The following is a 23,396-nucleotide window of genomic DNA, read 5'->3' on the forward strand; positions in this document are numbered from 1 at the left end:
AAGGTGGCGAGACTTGGTCTTAAAAACATTAGCTAATATAGTTGATGCTTGAAGTTTTTGGCGGAGACGAAACCTCTGCAACTGTCATAGAATGTATTATGTCAGAACTTATAAATAATCAAAACTGACCAAGAAATTGTTTGGAAACAAAAATGAAGTGCCTGGTAGTTTGCTAGAGAGTACTTAGCTAAGGCTGTTTTTGCAGTGAAATTAGCAAACCTTTACTAGGAAGGCAAATTTGAAAATACACTCATGCCCATAAACTCGTCTCTGCCCAAATTTGTTCCTAGGAAACTCTATTTTCTAAGGCAGACATGTACTGTTGGAACAATTGCCGATTTCATACCTGCAAAACAGTGATTAAGACACGAAACAAACTGACGGCTGAGTCACGACCAGGTCGCTCTCTTTAGGACGTTTCGTGGCTCTGCCTTGAATTTTGTGCAAGCAGTTCTTTTCCGCCACAACGCCCCCAGGATAGAACAGCCGAGAAAAAAAACACTCTTTCGATCTCTCACGCACACAATAAGAAATTGATCACTTTTACTCTCTCTATTTTGCTAAGTATTTTTGGTCTCTTGATTCTCAGAAAAACAATAGTGTAAAAACTTGTATCTTCTTTCTGTTCTCAAAACTGTTTTTATAACCAGGCAGTCAATGCAGAATAATGGAGAATAAATTGGATTAATTGCTGCAATTAAAATTCCATTCAAAACAGTCAAAAAACGGGCAAATAAATCATGCCATAATTAGCGCAATTAAAACATAATTAAGTGCAGTAAAACGGTTTGAAAAATTCTTTTAAACACAACAAAAATACTTTCCAAATTCAAGAGACCTCCCAAGACCCCCAAAGCCCCGCTCCCGGACTAATGTTATATATATAATAATATATATGCACAATCAGTAGGGGGAGGGATTCGATCCTGAGACCACTCTTCCAAATAATTAATAGAAAATCAATCTGAAATCAAACAAACAGTAATCACTGCAGAGGTACATCAAAAAGACTGTTGTTCAGTACCTTACATGATGCTTGGGAACCGTCTAACTGCATTCACAAACAAATAAGAAAAAAACGGAGATACATAACGGCTCAAGACACTGAAAACAGTTCAAGCAATTAATAAAGCTATGTAACATCCAGCTTTGCACAAGCTATGGCAGTAGATGAATATGTCTGGTGCAGAAGTGGTTCAAGAGAGGTAGGTCTAATTCACATAGTACAAGTTTTCCTTATTCAGAAAACTTGTTTCAAGTGGTACAATCTAGCTTTTGTTTTTTCTTTCTCTGTTCATGGGTTATTTAGAAAAGCAATGTCTGCCTTCAGTTAAGTCGCAGTAATACATTGATTCTTCGATCTCAAACATACAATACAACAATCTAATTGTATAACCATGTTCACTACTACTTTTCATTCATAATTTTTATCACCAAACAATGGCTGTTTCTCTTCTTTCCGAGCAAAACAAAACCGCAAACTAGAGTAATTCTTATTTAAATTGCATTATGCCGCAAATATCTTTCCTGACCACATCTCCTGGTGTTGCTCAAGGAACACATTACAGACCAAGATGCAGTTTCTTAGATTTTGTAGAGGCCAAAGGGCCTAGCAGTAAGCTATACAGTAGCTTACTATATTTCTGTCAGTGGAAGTAACAAGTAATAGTTCCATGATGTTCAAAGCTGAAGGTGTCGTAACTAGTTGATGCATTGCTTCGAAAATATCTTTGCAACCATCAAGCCAATTATTAAATACTAAAATCATCACTTAACGATGATTAAATGCCACTCCATCAAGCTTTAATCTCATGCATCAGGCGAATTATTGTGCTCCAAATAAACTGGACTCGTATCAGTCCCATGGAGATCGAGATAAGGTCCCACATGGACTAGTCCAGAGCAGCGGAATGGAAAAGAGACGGTATAAATAAGGAAGCCAATAACGAGAACAAGCATACCTTTCTCGGCCTTTTGGCTAAGATCAAGTGTAGTATCTGTTCTTATCAGTTTAATATCTGATATGTGAGCCATCGGCTCACACGATATTAAATTAATTTTTTTCATGGGGGAGTTCCCATCACAGCAGCTTGCTGCTGGGGTTCTCATGCGTCGCCCTTGCGTTGCACTACTGCAAAGGCCTGGCGCACCCCCACCAAAACTAATGAAAACATCGAGTTCATGCTTCACCTGTTATGGCTCAGGAACCCCAAAATGCAAACATCTCAACTTGGCAGTAATACCATGTATGTTTGTTGTTGCCAACTTCTTCTTGTATCTGGATGGAATCTCAAGGGTCATCACCACCATGTCTAATATTCTTGTTTCAGAAAGAAATTTGGTATTGTTGACTGTCGAGTTTAACTCCCTCTCAAGACTAGAACTTTTCTTATGCTTGGGACCTAAATTACTGTACCATTCTTATTTTCTAGTAATTTTTTATGGATTTGTTTTGGTTCAGTTGGGATCTGCCTTGAAACTCGGAAGTCTTAATAGCTTCTCTGTCAGGTGGTGAGTTGAGTTCCCGGCTCTTTCCTATTTGTGTATTTTCATTCTTTGGTTTAATGACAAGGTTTACACAGTTAGCCGCTTCTTCTCCCAATTTTTGGGTTTCTTGCTCATAGTTTTTCTTAACACAAATGAATTCTTTATCCTTAATCTTCTTTTTCTTTGATGATTAATCTTCCGCCTTTTTTTTTTTCCGTCCAGTCCAGGTGAGTTGGCCCGGTGACAATCTGCACCGACCAAATAATGATGAAAGTCTAAGGTTTTGAACCTCAAATCCCACGCAATTGACACCATCACTAACGCTTGCCATCTCCACACACTGTTGGGAAAGATGAAAAGCTACACCTGGTGGCTCATTCAGTTTAAGCAAATGCATTGCAGATTGAACACCGTTATTTAGAAGGAAAATTTCTTGTTTGGTCCTGGGCCCATATAGTTATTTATAGTAGGGTCCAACCGGAATTTTTTTTTATCCGGAGGTCCAAAATTAATTAAAACATGAAAATGTCCATAATGCTCATTACTACCAAACGTGTGTGTCTACTGCTTACAAATTTGAGTACATATCTGGTACACTGCTTAAAAATTCGAGTACATATTTGCTACACTGCTTACAAATTTGAGTACATATCTGTCTGAGTACATATCTGTCGTACTGCTTACAAATCCAATTATATATCTGAATGCTTACAAATTCGAGTACATATTTGCTGCACTGCTTCCAGGTAGAGTACAAATCTGTAAGAATCAATGATAAATAAATTAGAAAACGTATTACATCACATACATTGTAGGATCATACAATGTAGCAACCCAACCTTCTACGTTCCTCCAAATCCATTTGCATCACACCTTCTTTCAAACACACGTCACAACCAATTTGTAACTTCATCAAGACCACCACCGATTTCACAAGCTTGCAAATCTGAACCAACAACAACTCATGTTCCTATCATTCAAAATCTGTCATTTCTTGCAATAAGTTCTGAACTGCAGCTCCAGATAATCTCCATATCCAATTCCAGTACTGAATCAAACGTAACAAAGAGCATCTATTTCAATATTTCATATACGTACTGAATCAAACATAACAAGGAGCACTTCCTATGAGTATGCGACATATGTACTGAAGATTCATGAACTACAAATCAACAGTGTGACAACAACAGGTGACAGATCTATGAAAAATAAGAGAATCGAAAGAAATATTACAGTATTTCACGTAAGTACTGAAGGGTAAGACTGAAAAAGGAGCAAAAACACAGAAAATAGCACTTCCTATCAGTATTATACATACATACTCATGGATCGAACCAAAAAAATTGGAAAAACTTCAAATATAACAAAATTAGAAGAGTTTTGTATCAGTACGCCATATATGTACTGTCAATTCATACACGAAAAACAACTGTAACAAACCTAAAAAATGTTATAATGTTGAACCAATGATAAATCACAAATAACCGCTACAGTTTTAGTTACCTGTAACCCTGGGAAAACAACATTGTTAATCGCATATTCCATATCAACCCAAAGAACAGGATCTTTCTTGAAGAAAATCATGCCACCTCTGGGACCTCGTAATGACTGCAAATTGAAACAGAATACATAGTAAACAACATGACCCTTGAACCTAAACCAATAAAAAAAATGTTGCTTGTGTTGGTGTCAGTAGTTGCAGTCTTGCAGACTTTATGAATGAGACTAGGTGTACCTTGTGAGTGGTGGTTGTTACAACATCACAGTATTCAAATGGGTCAGCAAGTACATATGCAACAACGAGACCACTTATGTGAGCCATATCCATCATGAGAAAAGCCCCAACAGAATCTGCAATCTTCAAGAAACATAGCAGGAAAGGGAATTAGGTGTGCGTAATGGGTTAACTAGTCTGATTCTCTGATCACTAAGAATCACAACTGTTGATAATCAAAAGATATGTGTATACCTTTCTCATTCGAGGATAATCGAAATCACGAGGATAAGCACTAGCACCAACAATGATGAGTTTTGGTCGAAAGAGGGTGGCAGTTTTCTCAAGCATATCATAATCAATAAGGCCTGCAAGTGAATTTGGTAATGAATGCAAATTATCAACGAATTATAAATGAACAACAATAGACCACATAGTCATTAAAAAAATATAAGAATGCAGAGCAACACCTGTTGATTCATCAAGACGGTAGGGCATCGATTCAAAATAAATCGAAGTCCCAGATACCCGTCTTTTAGGAGTCATAAATCCATGTGACAAGTGACCTCCATGAGGAAGATCCAGACCCTGTGCCAGTTACATGAACAAATTAATACATCCCCATATTTTGAAAGGTGAGTTGATTACATCCCTTAGGGGTTCAAAACTGATTTCAAAAAATTGGAGAGAAAGAGAAAGAGGCCTCAACTTACCATAATACGGTCATGTGGGTTGAGAAGTGCAGTGTAAACTTCAAAGTTAGCAGGAGAACCAGACAGAGGTTGGATATTAACTCCCAATTTCTTTGGGTCTAAGTGAAATGCAGCCAAAGCCCTTTGTTGACAAAGTGTCTCTAGCTCATCAATGTACTCATTGCCACCATAGTACCTACATTGCAGAATGAAATGATCAAATGCATTTCAATACAAATACAGGGAAAAAATACAACATTAAGCACCATCTTTACCTTTTACCATGAAGCCTTTCTGAATACTTGTTTGTGAGACAAGAACCCACAGCTTCCATCACTGCGCGAGATGTAAAATTCTCTGAAGCAATGAGCTCCAAGCTGTTAAACTGACGATTCTTCTCACTATCAATTATTGAACGTACTTCAGGGTCTGCCTAACTTGAGAAGGTAATCTATCCGCAGTAGTAGTGCCCAACTTGGGAAAAAAAGTTGAAGAACCTTTAGTAAAAAGATTGGGTTGTTGTACAACAGCACCCATTATTGCAGCTCCACTGTATGCCTGCATCTTCTTCACTTCTCCTTAAACATAACAAGGAGCACTTCCTATGAGTATGCGATATATGTACTGAAGATTCATGAACTACAAATCAACAGTATGACAACAACAGGTGACAGATCTATGAAAAATAAGAGAATCGAAAGACATATTACAATATTTCACATAAGTACTGAAGGGTAAGACTAAAAAAGGAGCAAAAACACAGAAAATAGCACTTCCTATCAGTATTATACATACATACTCATGGATCGAACCAAAAAAATTGGAAAAACTTCAAATAAAACAAAATTAGAAGAGTTTTGTATCAGTACGCCATATATGTACTGTCAATTCATACACGAAAAATAACTGTAACAAACCTAAAAAATGTTATAATGTTGAACCAATGATAAATCACAAATAACCGCTACAGTTTTAGTTACCTGTAACCCTGGGAAAACAACATTGTTAATCGCAGATTCCATATCAACCCAAAGAACAGGATCTTTCTTGAAGAAAATCATGCCACCTCTGGGACCTCGTAATGACTGCAAATTGAAACAGAATACATAGTAAACAACATGACCCTTGAACCTAAACCAATAAAAAAAATGTTGCTTGTGTTGGTGTCAGTAGTTGCAGTCTTGCAGACTTCATGAATGAGACTAGGTGTACCTTGTGAGTGGTGGTTGTTACAACATCACAGTATTCAAATGGGTCAGCAAGTACATATGCAACAACGAGACCACTTATGTGAGCCATATCCATCATGAGAAAAGCCCCAACAGAATCTGCAATCTTCAAGAAACATAGCAGGAAAGGGAATTAGGTGTGCGTAATGGGTTAACTAGTCTGATTCTCTGATCACTAAGAATCACAACTGTTGATAATCAAAAGATATGTGTATACCTTTCTCATTCGAGGATAATCGAAATCACGAGGATAAGCACTAGCACCAACAATGATGAGTTTTGGTCGAAAGAGGGTGGCAGTTTTCTCAAGCATATCATAATCAATAAGGCCTGCAAGTGAATTTGGTAATGAATGCAAATTATCAACGAATTATAAATGAACAACAATAGACCACATAGTCATTAAAAAAATATAAGAATGCAGAGCAACACCTGTTGATTCATCAAGACGGTAGGGCATCGATTCAAAATAAATCGAAGTCCCAGATACCCGTCTTTTAGGAGTCATAAATCCATGTGACAAGTGACCTCCATGAGGAAGATCCAGACCCTGTGCCAGTTACATGAACAAATTAATACAGCCCCATATTTTGAAAGGTGAGTTGATTACATCCCTTAGGGGTTCAAAACTGATTTCAAAAAATTGGAGAGAAAGAGAAAGAGGCCTCAACTTACCATAATACGGTCATGTGGGTTGAGAAGTGCAGTGTAAACTTCAAAGTTAGCAGGAGAACCAGACAGAGGTTGGACATTAACTCCCAATTTTCTTTGGGTCTAAGTGAAATGCAGCCAAATCCCTTTGTTGACAAAGTGTCTCTAGCTCATCAATGTACTCATTGCCACCATAGTACCTACATTGCAGAATGAAATGATCAAATGCATTTCAATACAAATACAGGGAAAAAATACAACATTAAGCACCATCTTTACCTTTTACCATGAAGCCTTTCTGAATACTTGTTTGTGAGACAAGAACCCACAGCTTCCATCACTGCGCGAGATGTAAAATTCTCTGAAGCAATGAGCTCCAAGCTGTTAAACTGACGATTCTTCTCACTATCAATTATTGAACGTACTTCAGGGTCTGCCTAACTTGAGAAGGTAATCTATCCGCAGTAGTAGTACCCAACTTGGGAAAAAAAGTTGAAGAACCTTTAGTAAAAAGATTGGGTTGTTGTACAACATCACCCATTATTGCAGCTCCACTGTATGCCTGCATCTTCTTCACTTCTCCTTAAACATAACAAGGAGCACTTCCTATGAGTATGCGATATATGTACTGAAGATTCATGAACTACAAATCAATAGTATGACAACAACAGGTGACAGATCTATGAAAAATAAGAGAATCGAAAGACATATTACAGTATTTCACATAAGTACTGAAGGGTAAGACTAAAAAAGGAGCAAAAACACAGAAAATAACACTTCCTATCAGTATTATACATACATACTCATGGATCGAACCAAAAAAATTGGAAAAACTTCAAATAAAACAAAATTAGATGAGTTTTGTATCAGTACGCCATATATGTACTGTCAATTCATACACGAAAAACAACTGTAACAAACCTAAAAAATGTTATAATGTTGAACCAATGATAAATCACAAATAACCGCTACAGTTTTAGTTACCTGTAACCCTGGGAAAACAACATTGGTAATCGCAGATTCCATATCAACCCAAAGAACAGGATCTTTCTTGAAGAAAATCATGCCACCTCTGGGACCTCGTAATGACTGCAAATTGAAACAGAATACATAGTAAACAACATGACCCTTGAACCTAAACCAATAAAAAAAAATGTTGCTTGTGTTGGTGTCAGTAGTTGCAGTCTTGCAGACTTCATGAATGAGACTAGGTGTACCTTGTGAGTGGTGGTTGTTACAACATCACAGTATTCAAATGGGTCGGAAAGTACAGATGCAACAACGAGACCACTTATGTGAGCCATATCCATCATGAGAAAAGCCCCAACAGAATCTGCAATCTTCAAGAAACATAGCAGGAAAGGGAATTAGGTGTGCGTAATGGGTTAACTAGTCTGATTCTCTGATCACTAAGAATCACAACTGTTGATAATCAAAAGAAATGTGTATAACTTTCTCATTCGAGGATAATCGAAATCACGAGGATAAGCACTAGCACCAACAATGATGAGTTTTGGTCGAAAGAGGGTGGCAGTTTTCTCAAGCATATCATAATCAATAAGGCCTGCAAGTGAATTTGGTAATGAATGCAAATTATCAACGAATTATAAATGAACAACAATAGACCACATAGTCATTACACAATATAAGAATGCAGAGCAACACCTGTTGATTCATCAAGACGGTAGGGCATCGATTCAAAATAAATCGAAGTCCCAGATACCCGTCTTTTAGGAGTCATAAATCCATGTGACAAGTGACATCCATGAGGAAGATCCAGACCCTGTGCCAGTTACATGAACAAATTAATACAGCCCCATATTTTGAAAGGTGAGTTGATTACATCCCTTAGGGGTTCAAAACTGATTTCAAAAAATTGGAGAGAAAGAGAAAGAGGCCTCAACTTACCATAATACGGTCATGTGGGTTGAGAAGTGCAGTGTAAACTTCAAAGTTAGCAGGAGAACCAGACAGAGGTTGGACATTAACTCCCAATTTCTTTGGGTCTAAGTGAAATGCAGCCAAATCCCTTTGTTGACAAAGTGTCTCTAGCTCATCAATGTACTCATTGCCACCATAGTACCTACATTGCAGAATGAAATGATCAAATGCATTTCAATACAAATACATGGAAAAAATACAACATTAAGCACCATCTTTACCTTTTACCATGAAGCCTTTCTGAATACTTGTTTGTGAGACAAGAACCCACAGCTTCCATCACTGCGCGAGATGTAAAATTCTCTGAAGCAATGAGCTCCAAGCTGTTAAACTGACGATTCTTCTCACTATCAATTATTGAACGTACTTCAGGGTCTGCCTAACTTGAGAAGGTAATCTATCCGCAGTAGTAGTACCCAACTTGGGAAAAAAAGTTTAAGAACCTTTAGTAAAAAGATTGGGTTGTTGTACAACAACACCCATTATTGCAGCTCCACTGTATGCCTGCATCTTCTTCACTTCTCCTTAAACATAACAAGGAGCACTTCCTATGAGTATGCGATATATGTACTGAAGATTCATGAACTACAAATCAACAGTATGACAACAACAGGTGACAGATCTATGAAAAATAAGAGAATCGAAAGACATATTACAGTATTTCACATAAGTACTGAAGGGTAAGACTAAAAAAGGAGCAAAAACACAGAAAATAGCACTTCCTATCAGTATTATACATACATACTCATGGATCGAACCAAAAAAATTGGAAAAACTTCAAATAAAACAAAATTAGAAGAGTTTTGTATCAGTACGCCATATATGTACTGTCAATTCATACACGAAAAACAATTGTAACAAACCTAAAAACCATAAAAGCGTCAATCAAATCGATTTGATTATCAGAATACAATCAAAAAAACAAATCAAAAGAAGAAAACCGAACAAAATAATCAAACAAGATGATTAGAAAGCATACCTGAAAACAGAAAACAAATATTCTCCTCGTAAATCATAAGAATTTTTTATTAGTACACCAAATATGTACTGTCAATTCATACACAAAAACAAACTGTAAAAAACCTGAAAACATAAAAACGTCAGGAAAATCGATTTCATCTTCATAATACAATCAATAGAAGAAAAACGAAAAAAATAATCAAAGAAGATGATAAGAAAACATACATGGAAACACAACAAATCTTCTTGTCGTAAGTCATAACGATGCATCTTCTTCTTCTTCTTCATTCAAAATAAGCTAGGTTTCTGTCAATACAGGACATACGTACTGTTGTTTCATACAAAAAAACAAATCTAAAAACAACAAAATGGAACTAGTTAGATCAAATCTAATAACGAAATGAACCAAAAACGTGATTATTCATCTAGATCTAGTAAATAATCAAGAAATCAAACATGGAGATCAAAATCTTAATCAAACACCACAACGATTAGACCATGGATCGAACAAAAAAAACTGGAAAAACTTCGAATAAAACTTGCAGAGCTCGAACAAAAAATCGTAGTGATGATTAATATCGTAAGAACAAAAAATCCACCTACCGATTACACTTGCAGAGCTCGAACTCATGAATCAAACAAGGACCTCAAATAATCTTCACTTGCAGAGCTCTTCTCTGAAAACATAAATTGAGAGAATGAAAAAGAAACGAAGGTGTTTCTTAGCTTAAAAAAACTTGTGGGGTGTTTTGGGAATTATGATAATAGTCACATGTGTCCCGCACGTGTACATGACCTAGGCTTAAAAAATTAGGTCCAGTTTCATGTTTTCTTTTAATTATGGACCTATGCTTACTGGGCTTTAGTGGGTGGACCTGCCATTAACTAAGACTACCATAATAGTACCTATTGGTAATTCCTAGTATTTAGAATGCTAATTAACCAGAGTGCATAATGGATCAGTGTATCTTGTAAATTTATCTCAAATGGGATGGAAAAATGTGATAATCAAAGAGGTGGGAATGTTCTTCGCTATTTCAATCAGCACTTGTTACCTGCACGAACATCGCGCTGCACACAGTTCTCTACCGCGCAGGTTAGCAAATTGATATTTTCCAATTTCCCGTGCTAGATGTTGCTCTGTTGTTAGAGCTGATTACACAGCTTTGCAGAGCAGCAAAGCAACAAAACCATGCACAGCTTTGCAGAGCAGCAAAGCAACAAAACCATGCACCAGCCGGGAATCGAACCAGGGTCTGTACCGTGGAAGGGTACTATTCTACCACTAGACCACTGGTGCTGAACGTTGTAACATCTTGGTTTTTATTTTACTCGCATATAAATCAGTTGATGTTTATACCCAGCAAAACGATCAGTCCGTGGTGAAATGCATTAGAAGAAGCTACTCTTGTTGAGCCTGGATGCAATATTACTCCAACCACTATGTCTGGAATATGTCTCCAACTGCAGTTCCATTTACAGTCTTGCATTCAACATTCATGGTGCAGACAACTACTTGTTGTCTTTTACCATTTGCACAATACATGAGAATTGCTTGAAGGGGCAGACAAACAAGGAGGGATCAAAATATGATCATTGAAGAAATAATATCAGAGTAATTTTGGTGAGACTCAGAATCTCAGATCTTGCAAACATCAGTTTAATTATTTTAAAGTTGACCATTGAAGTTTTTGTACGGATTTGCAGAACCTGTTTGTTGGCGGAAGCTATACCTCTGCAACTGCCATGGAACGGCCTATGCCAGAACTTATCAAGAATCATAAGGTGGCCAAGAAAGCACAAGGAGAATAAGAAGAGTACTTATCTAAGGCTGTTTTGGCAGTGAAGCTAGCAAACCTTTAGTCCCACATCCTTCTAATCTGAGATGGGAATGCAAATGAAGGTATTATAAAAACTAGTCGATGCAGCCTGTTCTAGGTATCTTTGCGCTTGGGGCAATGACGCAGCTAATGAGGTAATAACCGAGGCGCGTCAATTGCTGGTTGAAAACTATTTCCAAACCCCCTCCTCGGCCTTGGGTCTTCTAGGGCCGTCGAGAATTTCTGTAAGGGCTCCCTCTAATCAAGGGTAAAGCCCTACAATACTAAACTAAAATTTTATGTAGCGTTTACAAAATCAAAGGAACACCAATTTTGGGCATGTGGTTCAATTACCTATATGCCCTTAAATCCATTAAAGTACTACTAATCTATCCCTAACCCTAATACAAAACCTACAATCAACTACACCTAAAATCAGTTTCATTCACCTTCTTCTTCCTCTCCACAGCCGAACTCCACCCTTCTCTTTCTTTTTTTTTTTCATCGCGGAAATTTAATTGTCGATTTGTGAAACTATATAATGGATCGTCGTAAGGCAGTATCTCGTTCAAATCGATCGATTGAACAACCTATTCATGAAGAAGAAGATTTAGAGAGTGAGAACAAACTCAAAATCAACCACAAAATCAATTGGAAGAAGAGAATGAAAAAGAACCAACGCCGGAAATGAAAATAAGAAGGTTAGTTCTAAAAACCCATCTCATATTTGATGTTTTTGATTGTTTTGGTCGATTTAATTCGTCAAAATCATGTGTTCTGCGGCGGTTACAGGGTATGGTTCGGCGTAAAACAAATGTCAGATGTGTGCCGAGCTGTTCTTGAAACTGAAATCTGAAAGTGCATATGAACGGCTCGGCGTATATCTGAAATATGTTTTGAGCCGAACTTAGTAAAACAGAGACTTATATTTAGGATCGGCTTATTCGATGGTGTTAGTTTTGTGCCGAATATGTTTTGTGAATTTTAGAAATTTTGCATGTGCGTAGGATCGGCTTGTATGGTAGTATTAGTTTTGTGCCGAATATGTTTTGTGAATTTCAGAAATTTTGCATGTGCTTAGGATCGTCTTGTATGGTAGTATTAGTTTTGTGCCGAATAAATGTTGTTTGAAATTCAGAAATTTTGCATGTGCTTAGGATCGGCTTGTATGGTAGTATTAGTTTTGTGCCGAATAAATGTTGTTTGAAATTCAGAAATTTTGCATGTGCTTAGGATCGGCTTGTATGGTAGTATTAGTTTTGTGCCGAATAAATGTTGTTTGAATTTCAGAATTTTTGCATGTGCTTAGGATCGGCTTGTATGGTAGTATTAGTTTTGCGCCGAATAAATGTTTCAATTCATAAGTCTAGATTCGGCTTATTCGATAGTATTAGGGCTGCGCCGAATATCATTGTTAAAATTTCAAAAATTTTACAAGTGTGTAGGATCGGCTTATTTATATGATATCATGTTGCGCCGAACACATGTTTGAGTTCATAATCATAGGTTCGGCTTATTCGACAATATCGGTTGTGAGCCGAATACAGGGTTCGTCTTACGCGACAATATAGGTTTTGAGCCGAATATTTAGGATCGGCGTATAATTATTTTGTGGTATGAGCCGATCCACTCTCTGTGTAAGCTAATAAAAATTTCAAGGCATGATCCATACTTGCGCCGAATTAGTCTTATAACTTTCATACTTGTGTCAGGACCAATGCCGCGTGTAGGGAGATGTTGAAAAAAATGAAGGACAAAATTGATTCCAAAACACCAATGACCGTGGAAGAACAAAACTACCTCTACAAAAAGTGGGATGCAATCATCAACAACGGAGAAGGACCCGAGGAACCCGGACAAAAGCCTACCACTAAGAAGAGGGGTCGTGGTTAAATGTCCTTTTATGTTTCCAACTTCCTTCTAATGTTTTTCTTAAGTTTTAAGTACACTTTTATGGTGTTGCAAACACCTTTGCTTTTAGGTGCTTAACTTTGCTTTTAATTGTGCTAGGTTTGGTTATGGACACCTTCAATTTCATGTTTTAATGAATAGCTTAACGGTTATGCGCCGAATTTATAGAGTTCGGCTTATCCTCTAATGTTAGTTACGCGCCGAATCATTTGTCCTTCAGGTTCGGCTTTTTCTATAATTTGAGTTATAAGCCGAGCCTTAAAAATCATTATTGGTGTAATCCAGTACATAGTTCGGCTTAAATCTCACCAATATGGTGAGCCGAATCTGTAAAAAATTTCAATTTTTTTTAAAAAATAGCCGTTACTTATATAGGTTCGGCTTATGTTCTAAAATTTCTATAAGCCGAACCTTTACTTTTTTTCACGAAAATCTAGGAACGACTCTTTTTTTGAAGGATATAGCCATTGTAAAACTATATTCTATATATACCTACATGTTTTTTCATATTCTTAACCACATATGCTCAAAAAATGGCACCCCCAACTCCTAAGTTTACTCTAGAAGAAGATTTATCTCTTTGCACTAATTATGTAGCATACTATCCAAAGAAGGGTGAAGAACGACGAGTAAATGGTCTGATGAGTATGTACTACTTGGTTAGAATTCATGAAGCCTTCAGCATGGAAACATGTAATCCTCACAACCGGGATAGTGCGTCCTTGTTTTGCCGAATTATAAGTATTAAGAAAAAAGTCTCAGACTTCATAGCTTTAGTTCGGATTGTGAGTCGATATCGACTCAAAGGTGAAACAAACTCTGAGATTGAAGTTCGAGCTCTAGAGGAATGGCGACGATGGAAGGGAAAGAATTTCAAATACAAAGATCACTACCACATTCTTAGAAGGTTTCTCATTACCCGTTTAGGATATTAGAAATTAATTGCAAGCCTACTATGTAGCAGGGATGTAATCCATAATTTCTATGAATTTGAAAAGTCTATTTGGAATGATATGATAATTCTTGTTTTCATGAATCATGAAAGGTTCGGCTTTCTTCAGAAATATACTACAAGCCGAACCTAGCAAAGTAATTCTGGTTTTTTAAAGTTTCAAGATTCGGCTTGCAGTGAAATAATAATATGAGCCGAATCTGAAAAAAAAACTCTGGTATATTTTTGTTGTCAGGTTCGGCTTTCAGTGAATTCTTCTTATAAGCCGAATCTGACACAAAATAAGAAGATAAATCAATGAAACATTTTTTATGGAGATCCTAAACGAATCTCATCCTCTTCACTGACCTCTTTCTCATCATCTTCACTGACCTCATTCTTAACATCTTTGAACAAATCCAAGAACAAGTCTTCTATCCTTTACACCATCATTGTAAGGTTTTGTTGGAGGCGCGTAAGTAAAGCTACTACCCGTCCATGCGAAACAATGTACGACGCAATTGAATGTCTCCGCTATTAAAAACCCACAAATGGGCATTGACATCCAATGTTCTTCGGTAATGATAAAATCCCCATGCAAACGACGTTCGAATGCAACGTACTCCGCTGCCACCCCTGCATCTTTTCTTGGACCTGTTCTCATCATTGTCTTATAGAATTCTTTGTTTTTACGTAGGGTTTGTAACAATCGTTGCCGAATATAGTTCACTTCATTTTCAGGGGGCACCGGATTATTCCCTTCCATAAAAGGACCAAGTTGTTCCGCCGTGACGTAATAACCACAATTTCCATCGCCTTGCACGTCGTCCATTTCTATAATATGCTCATGAATTATTGGCGATAGATCTTCCAAGTAGTTATCGTATATAAAATTGATATGCCTCATATACCTACCGGACTTATCTCTTTTGGGTCCTCTCATCCTACCAATTTCATGTACGGTTCTTTTCTCCTTTATCTTAGTTTGTGAAGGATACATCTTAGCCTTCCCCTTGACATCCTCTTTACTATCCTTAGCTTGTGACGGACAATCATTATCATTCACCTCTTTGTTACTTGTTTCCGATTTTTGAATACTCGGGCGACCTCGTTTTTTTGGAACTTTGACTTCTTCCTCCTTCATCAACTTCTCAATTTCTTTCTTTGCCTTTTCAAACCTTGCATCATGGTACTCAACGCCGGATGGATTCCTTTTAGTATCCAATAGTTCCTTGTTGGCTTGTCTAGTTTGAAAATTATTCATTTTCTTACTCTTCCTACCTTTCGGGTCACTCTTCTCCGGTTCCAAAATATTTTCTTGGGTGAAAGGATACATGGCCGGCATCATGTTGTCCCATAGGAATTTCTTTTGAGGTCGGGACATACTCCTATACATCTCCGCCAATTTTTTCCCATTTGTCGTGTCCCATATCTCTAGATCATCCTCATCGTCTTCGGTTGGGAGAGGATCGAAGCTTAATTGTTTCCAAAAATGATCAATATCCTCAAATAGTATGATACCATCCTTGTATCGAAGTAGGTCATGGCGTCATGGAAGTCCCATAGATGTCTTCATTGTACAAACACACTCTTCCTCCAAGGTGGCGCCTAATGTCTCAATCAAATCCACTTCTTTCATCAACAAGTCGATGCATAGATGGGAGACTTTATAAGTTAATTCCCGTAGTCAATTAGTACCATAATTCTTGTGTCTAAACATAAGGTCATGCTCGAACGCGGTTTTAATTCTCACAACATCACTTTTGAAATATTCATCAATTGCATCAAAAACCGTGACAAAAGTGTCAACATAACCAAAAAGGTTCTTCTTCAACCGATAATGAGCCGACTCTACCATACTTGTGTCTTGGTTGTCGAAGTGTTTGTGCCGATTTGTGAAACAACACACGAACCTTTCTTTATTAGGTTCCAACACATCTTTGACCAAGTAAGTAATGACATCGGGGTAGGCGGTCTTCCAATGCTTAATAAGCATTTTAAAATTTTCTTCATAGACATCCTCGGTAATTGACCATATCAAAGCTTCCCATTCGCCTTGGAAAGAAGCCCACAACATCTCATTATGTTCATATGCTTTCAAGAATTCCTTCTTTTTCTTTACTCGTGTCTCCAACGGTAGCTTAGCAATATTCTCTAATTCTTTCAACTTAAGTGGTTGAATTATCGGTTGACATTTTTTCCTCACATTGCACCATATGTGAAACGTACAAAGAAAATTGAATGCATCCGGAAATACCTTCTTAATAGCATACATCAACGATGAATCTTGATCGGAAACGAACACTTTAGGAAGAGCACCCTCCCGGAAGATTAACTTCAATTGTTCTAACCCCCAAACATAACTCTCTTTCTTCTCGTTTTTCATGAAACAAAAATCCACGGTGAACGGTGCCTTTGTCGAAGTATGCCCCACAATGTTCATCAACGACATCTCATATTTATTAGTCTTGTACGTGCAATCCAATATAATAACTTGTGGGAAGCATAGAGCCAATTGGGCGCATTCCGGGTGGGCAAGGAAAAGGTGTGTGACTTGACCGAAGTCATCCAACTTCTTTTGGAAAGCGTAGTTATTCTTCACCCCTAACCACATTACTTGTTGCATCACCATCCTACCTTGCAAATTGAGTATTCTAATCTTTTGTCTTGCATTGTAGACAGTTTGCATAGTCGACTTGTTATTGTTGTTGTCCGCCTTCAATTTGATAAGAATCCTAGAAGGTGGCAAACGTGCTCGTGTCATTTTATCCACTTCTAGCATCTTGTCGGGTTTGAGTCGCGCTACTTTCGCATGTCCATGAAGGTCTTTGGGACGTGGGTGGTTATGACGACAATCCATATCTTTATTCATTATCCAATATTGATCTTCTTTGTTCATGGACTTATTCTTGAGGTTGAAAACGATCTTGAAAGGGCAATTTCTTTTCTTCGTCTTCGTCCTATTCTTTCTCCCGGTCTTCCCAACGTATACAATACCCTTTTTAACCTTGCTAGCGCCGGTTCCACGACGCTCACAAATCATTTCAAACCGATCCCATCGGCTTTGTTGTCCTTTAACTAGTACACAATTTATCTTCATCGCGTGTTCCTCAAGCCAATCCAGAACTTCTGGTTTAGTTTTCCATATCTACGTTCATTCCAAAACAAGTAATTAATAAGCAAAACTTTGGAATATTCCGACAACATTAAGGTAAGCAAAAGGTTCTTACATACCAAATCATTTTGGAAGTGATCCTTGGTATCCTCGTGAATTATGTCTACTGGATCAGGTTGATTTTCCATGGGTCCAAGCACGATCTACAAAGAATATCACAAGGTTAACCACTAGAAAGGGAATATAATAACAAGGTTCGGCGCATTCGATAATCAAATTATGTGCCGAACTATAAACATTTAGAGGTTTCGGCTTGTACGATATCCTCAATATGTGCCGAACCACAAACAATATTTTAACCCAAAAATTAACAAATGAATGTTCGGCTCAGAAGATAATCATATTATGTGCCGAACCTTGGACATAAGAGGTTTCGGCTTGTACGATATCCTCAATATGTGCCGAACCTCGAACAATATTTTAACCCAAAAATTTACAAATTTATGTTCGGCTCAGAAGATAATCATATTATGTGCCGAACCTTGGACATAAGAGGTTTCGGCTTATACGATATCCTCAATATGTGCCAAACCTCGAACAATATTTTAACCCAAAAATTTACAAATTTATGTTCGGCTCATACTATAATCAAATTATGTGCCGAACCTTGAACATAATAGGTTTCGGCTGATACGATATTCTCCATATGTGCCGAACCAGTAACAATATTTCGACCCAGAAATTAAAAAATTATGTTCGGCACATACGATTTTGGATATGTAAGCCGAATTAGTAATGATTCTATTCCGGGCTATTCAGGATGTTGTTCGGCTTACTATGAAACTTTCATATAAGCCGAACTAGTGTCTAGCAAAAGGGTTGGAATTGGAAATTATAGGTTCGGCGCATGCAGTAAACAGATTCAGTAAGCCGAACCGTTCATCAATGGTAGATTCGGCTCATAGATGTGAGCCGAACCTCAACCTGTTTCGCCGAACCATGATTCAAAAAACCTAACTTCTGATAATTGAGAGCTATAGAAGTGAGATTAAGTATAGGATATAAGTGTACCTGTGTATTAGAAGAATTGGGTTCCTCATCAATGTATTCATCATCAGGATTTGGCTCATAAAAATCATCATCTTGAGTTTGTGTTTGAGTTTGAGCTTGAGTGGGTGTAAAATCATTCTCATAATCTAAGAAATCAGCCATTTCTGGATCATTGTTGTAGTTGATGTGTATTTTCCTAGGTTTTTTAGATGAATGATGACCCTCTTCATCCTCCATTGAATCAAGAATTAGAATTTTCTCACTTTCTACTTCTCTTTCTCTCCTTCTTAACCAAACCAAAACTTTGATTTTTTTTTTCCTCAAATTTTTCATCTAAACAACTCTTATAATTCTGAAAATTATCTTAATCACTAAACAAAATATTTAATCACTAATCAAGATTATTAACACTAATACGTAAAGGGCAGATTTGCCATTAAAAAAATTTTGGGTTAAGGGGTTATCTGATTTTGCTATTTCACAACCTTTTTTGTCTTCATTCAGTATGCCTTGAAAGATTTTGGTATGCCCAATATTATGGTTCAATCAAAGTAGAGTTCAGTCCATTCAATACAATATTTACAGTCGTAAGTAAGGTAGAATTAAGAATTACTAAGAAAGCATTTCTTTCTTGTGCTTCCAATTAGGCATCGGCAAAGGCTGAAGAAGAGTCATTTTGTTGTTTGAGTGCTTCAATCTGTTCTCTTCTTAGCATGGTTCTCACATTCGACCTTGGGTCATAGAATAAATATCCATTACTTGTCCTAATCAATCACAAAAACCAACAGACAGTGGTATCATATTAAGGAAATAAAAAGTTAAAACCTGATTTTTCCGGATAATCCTTAACCTTTCTTCTGCTCTTTCTAACTCGTTTTGTACTTGACTCTTACATTCACCATGGCCTAATGTGGTGCATAACAAAAAAAAGTTCTACATATATCTAGACAGAAAGGCGACAAGGTCCTATATATCATATGTTGGCTTTTAATTATGTCTCAGCATAGCTTTCAACTTTTCAAGCACTTCCTCGAATGTTGGGCGGTATTTTGGCTGACAAGCACTTCCTCTAATCAAATTGCAGTTACAAGTTAGAAAAAAGATTTTTCACTGACAATTTTAGATACTGCTATGTGTACTCGAACTGTTTTGTGGAAATGCTTAACTGAACATAGAGCTGATTATTTGACCTGTATAAAAACAAAAGCACGTTCCAAGATAAGCACAAACCTGTGCCAGCAACTCTCGATTAGAGATGCCCAGAGTGGGTCAGTGTCTTTTGGTATCTCATTTCGTTGGTTCATGAATCCTACAGCGGCAATCACCTGCGTAGTTCATCTCCACAGTCCATACCTTGAGTAAGAATGTTACTTGATTATCACAGAATCATATCATGTGATGAACATACCTGCTTTGGGTTCAGGTCATTCCAAGGGATTTTTAGTGTGGCAAGCTCCCATAGAACAACTCCAAAGCTATATACATCTGACCTAATTAGTTTCCAATGTATCCGTTAGAATTTGCGGATCGAGCAAGAAAATAAAAGAGTGCAATCTCAAGAATTTGCTCGCTTACTTCTCATCTGCTGGCTCATTACGGATAACCTCTGGAGCCATCCACTGAAGTTGCAAAAAACAGCAAACAAAAAGAATCTTGTTTCAAAGCTACAGCAAAAGGAAGCAAAAGAACTAACGCAATGCTTATTATGACGTGTGTTACCGTTCAATTTCCGGTACTTGTTGTTAGGAATGTTGCATATTTCAGCCGTGAGAGACCAAAATCACCAACCTAACATGAAAACAATATCAAGGAGGTTAATGAATTATTTTCCTTCTCCGTATTAACATATTATTAGCATCCCAGAAGATAGATAATAAGTACCTTCACACTCCAGTTCTTATCAACCAAAAGATTTGATGACTTCAAATCACGGTGAATGATTGGTGGGTTGTGACGATGAAGGTAATTCATTCCTCGTGCCTGCAAAAGAGGTAGACCCAGAAACGATATTTATATCTGAAATCTGGTTCCTGATGAAATTTCCTTAATAGAAGTTGTTGAAAGGAATTGAAAGGTAAATTATCCAGTAAGCAAACAATGAAAAACGGATAAATGTAGAGAACGAACCGTGGAAGGAACTCAGTGACAATACACAGATGCGTAGGTGAAGTTACCGCCCCCATAAAGAGTACCACGTTTGGATGCCTCAGCCTCTTCATCAGTAATACCTTCATTTTTAATAAAGTACATACTTTTAGGCATAGAAATTTAATCCAATTCTACAGATGACAGAAAACTGAAACCTAAGCAATAGATTCACAGCGAAATCCAGTAAATATATAGACCTGTCTCCGAAACTTCTTTAAGCAATATAACTATTTGATGATAAAACTTAGCTTGAGTTCATAAACAAACCTCTTGTCTGAAGGAATGTTGCATTAGCAAGTCTTCTGAGTAATCAAAGTTCAAAAATACTTTGATCGCACAATCCTGCGAGATATGGAAATGAGTTCCTTCTAACAGCTTGTTGGAATACAATCCCTCTGCACCATTCTGGGGCCAGGTTGGGTGACAAATGCTAGATCCTACAGTATATTGTTTGCTCCATTGTTTTTGAAAACCATGTAACGAGTCAGGTTTGACCCTAACCTATGCAGGGTTGGTAGGTCATGGTTAAAAAGTATGTGCTTCTTTCTCTTTTTACCTTCTAATTATCTTTCGGAGGATATACCTAATCATTTTCAAATTGACAATGTAGTCTGACAGAGATGCTCCATTAATGTGAATTCTATAAGATGTGGTACTTCTATCAAGAAATGTAGATTTCAAGATGGAAAGAGAAATATACCGTGCCGCACCAAAGACCATGGTACACAGTTGCACATGAACCTGAGACCCAACAACAAAATATTATGGATAAGACAAAAGAACTTTATAGTTGATAAAGTAACACAGAAGTAAATGCTTTAGCAATAATGTAAATATTTACTACCTCGCCCAATCTGCTCACCGAATGTCAAATTGTTCAACGAGATATCATGATTCAAATAATCTGTTTCCATATAAAAATTGCGACGAGGACTGCTTCTACTGCCCATGCTACTTGTTCCATCACTGTTAGTAGAATATGACAGGGATCTAGAGACTTCATTGCCACCCGCAACCTGCGGGATTTGTTGGCTCTCCCAGGACCATGATATTCCCTTCACTCTAGAAGTTATCATCTTGTAGACACCATTCTTACTTGCATCCTTGCCATCAGAAGAATTTCTAAAAGGATTCCTTGGCCATATGTTCTCAAGGGAAGGGTGCACCCTGTGGTCAGAGAGAGCGGCTTCCAATGTTTTCGTTTTCAGACATACTTTATTTTTTGATCTCCATATCTGATACAAAGTTGTGTTATTAGAGAAAGAGAGAGATAGACGCATAAGAAAGAAGAAGAAGAAGAGATGGTTTACATTCTTAATAGATCAAAACTTACCAATTTTGGTATCAGCCAAGATGTAATAGATTTCAGAGGCTTGTGCCGAGCATCAAAATCAGGTTTGGTTGTTGTTAGACCACCATTATGCAGCCAACTAGAGCTGGGATAGGAATTATCTTTTAAAGGTTTTGTACCAAGAGAATCTGGTACCAAGGTTTCTTCAAAAGACTCCGAAGCAATTGTTACACAAATGATTCCAACCAAAGTACCACTATCATCATATAACGGGGCACCGGTGGCAAGTACTTGAAATAGCCGGCATTGCTTATTCCTGGCAGGAAAAAACCCTGTCCAGTTTTCCCCTGAGGCATTTCTTTGCAGTATTTCATTCGCTGCATTGATGTCCTGCACCTCAATTATGAAGCCATTGATATTCTGACCAAGAGCTTCAGATGCAGAGTAACCATAAATTTGTTCAGCTGCTCTATTCCTGCAATAACATTGTAAAACGTTTAAGATCCGAAATTCTGATCTACTATCCATAAGCATATTTATAGGTGGAAGTGTAGTATATATGTTACATAAACTACACTATGTGAACTGAAAACGACATCAATCTGAGCTCAAATTTAGAGGGGGACTAGGAAATAAAATGAATGAACCCAACAAGTTTTATTTGGCGTCTTCCTTCACATTCCCTCATTTGTTACTTTTTCGGTTTCTTTTAGGTGGTTCAACCAAAGCTAAAAACACTCACCAGTAAACTATCAGACCATCTTGATCAACAATATGGAGTGCCTGGCCCATTGACTGCAAGATATCCAAATACTGTTTATTCATGAAATCTATACTTCCTCTTGGAGGATTATTTGGAACATTTAGGCTACTAATCTCACTATGTTTACAAATCCTAACACCAGTACCCACTTTCCTAGGATTGGAAGATCTTGATTCCTCAGTTACTTTTGACTGAGATTAATATCCGATCCCTGGAGTGCTTGCCTGAAGGATTAACTGTGACATGGTTTTTTTGAGGCTGGCATCTCCAGCCTCCAGTTCTTGAATCCTCTTCTGCAGTAGCTGTGCTAGTGGAACATCCATATTACTGGGGACAGACCTCCATAGCACACTCAAAGTGGAACTCATAAAAGAAACATTAAGAATCCAAGATTCTTTATATAGTAGTGCTGTTTATAAGTTTCTGTTTCTCAAATTATTCTTGACTCTTCATAACTTGATAAGTTAATCGTATTCTTTTAAATTCCATGTTTAGAGTTCCAACATTCCAAGATTAATATCACTAGCAGGTTTGGACATTTATATCAGTTAACCATGTACAAAATATGGTTTGTGCACATACAGAAACATACAAATTTATAAATCAACAAAGGCTCGTCTTACTAGCATATGAAACAAGGTTGTAATGTGTGCACAAATGTATCAAAGATGCAACCCAAGTATGGTAACACTA

At 37.3% G+C, this 23,396-nt stretch overlaps 2 protein-coding genes, 3 non-coding genes and 1 pseudogene across 5 annotated transcripts; 2 read left to right on the plus strand and 4 right to left on the minus strand.

Moving 5' to 3' along the window:
* Positions 1-985: 985 nt before the first annotated feature.
* LOC113279749 (serine hydroxymethyltransferase 3, chloroplastic-like) lies at positions 986-5,320 on the minus strand (the record flags this gene model as incomplete). Its single annotated transcript, XM_026528419.1, has 9 exons — positions 986-1,051; positions 1,637-1,758; positions 3,484-3,535; positions 3,991-4,095; positions 4,223-4,345; positions 4,457-4,569; positions 4,672-4,789; positions 4,915-5,089; positions 5,169-5,320. Coding segments are annotated over 9 exons (1,026 nt in total), but the record flags the coding sequence as incomplete, so codon positions are not given.
* On the plus strand, positions 1,958-2,155 carry LOC113284658. The gene has a single exon (XR_003328298.1). It is a non-coding gene; the product is annotated as a U2 spliceosomal RNA (small nuclear RNA).
* A 559-nt stretch (positions 5,321-5,879) lies between the features above and the next one.
* On the minus strand, positions 5,880-9,197 carry LOC113279750 (serine hydroxymethyltransferase 3, chloroplastic-like; the record flags this gene model as incomplete). The annotated part of the gene is made up of 7 exons (XM_026528420.1): positions 9,186-9,197; positions 8,936-9,093; positions 8,682-8,856; positions 6,555-6,672; positions 6,340-6,452; positions 6,106-6,228; positions 5,880-5,978 (listed from the first exon to the last, which is right to left on the minus strand). Coding segments are annotated over exons 1-7 (798 nt in total), but the record flags the coding sequence as incomplete, so codon positions are not given.
* Positions 9,198-10,903: 1,706 nt separating this feature from the next.
* On the minus strand, positions 10,904-10,974 carry TRNAG-UCC. The gene has a single exon. It is a non-coding gene; the product is annotated as a tRNA-Gly (tRNA).
* A 640-nt stretch (positions 10,975-11,614) lies between these two features.
* LOC113284698 lies at positions 11,615-11,770 on the plus strand. The gene has a single exon (XR_003328328.1). It is a non-coding gene; the product is annotated as a U4 spliceosomal RNA (small nuclear RNA).
* Positions 11,771-19,273: 7,503 nt separating this feature from the next.
* On the minus strand, positions 19,274-23,026 carry LOC113279751 (annotated as a pseudogene).
* Positions 23,027-23,396: the final 370 nt, after the last annotated feature.

This window comes from Papaver somniferum, chromosome 5 (genome assembly GCF_003573695.1).
Source record: "Papaver somniferum cultivar HN1 chromosome 5, ASM357369v1, whole genome shotgun sequence".
Classification (NCBI taxonomy): domain Eukaryota; kingdom Viridiplantae; phylum Streptophyta; class Magnoliopsida; order Ranunculales; family Papaveraceae; genus Papaver; species Papaver somniferum.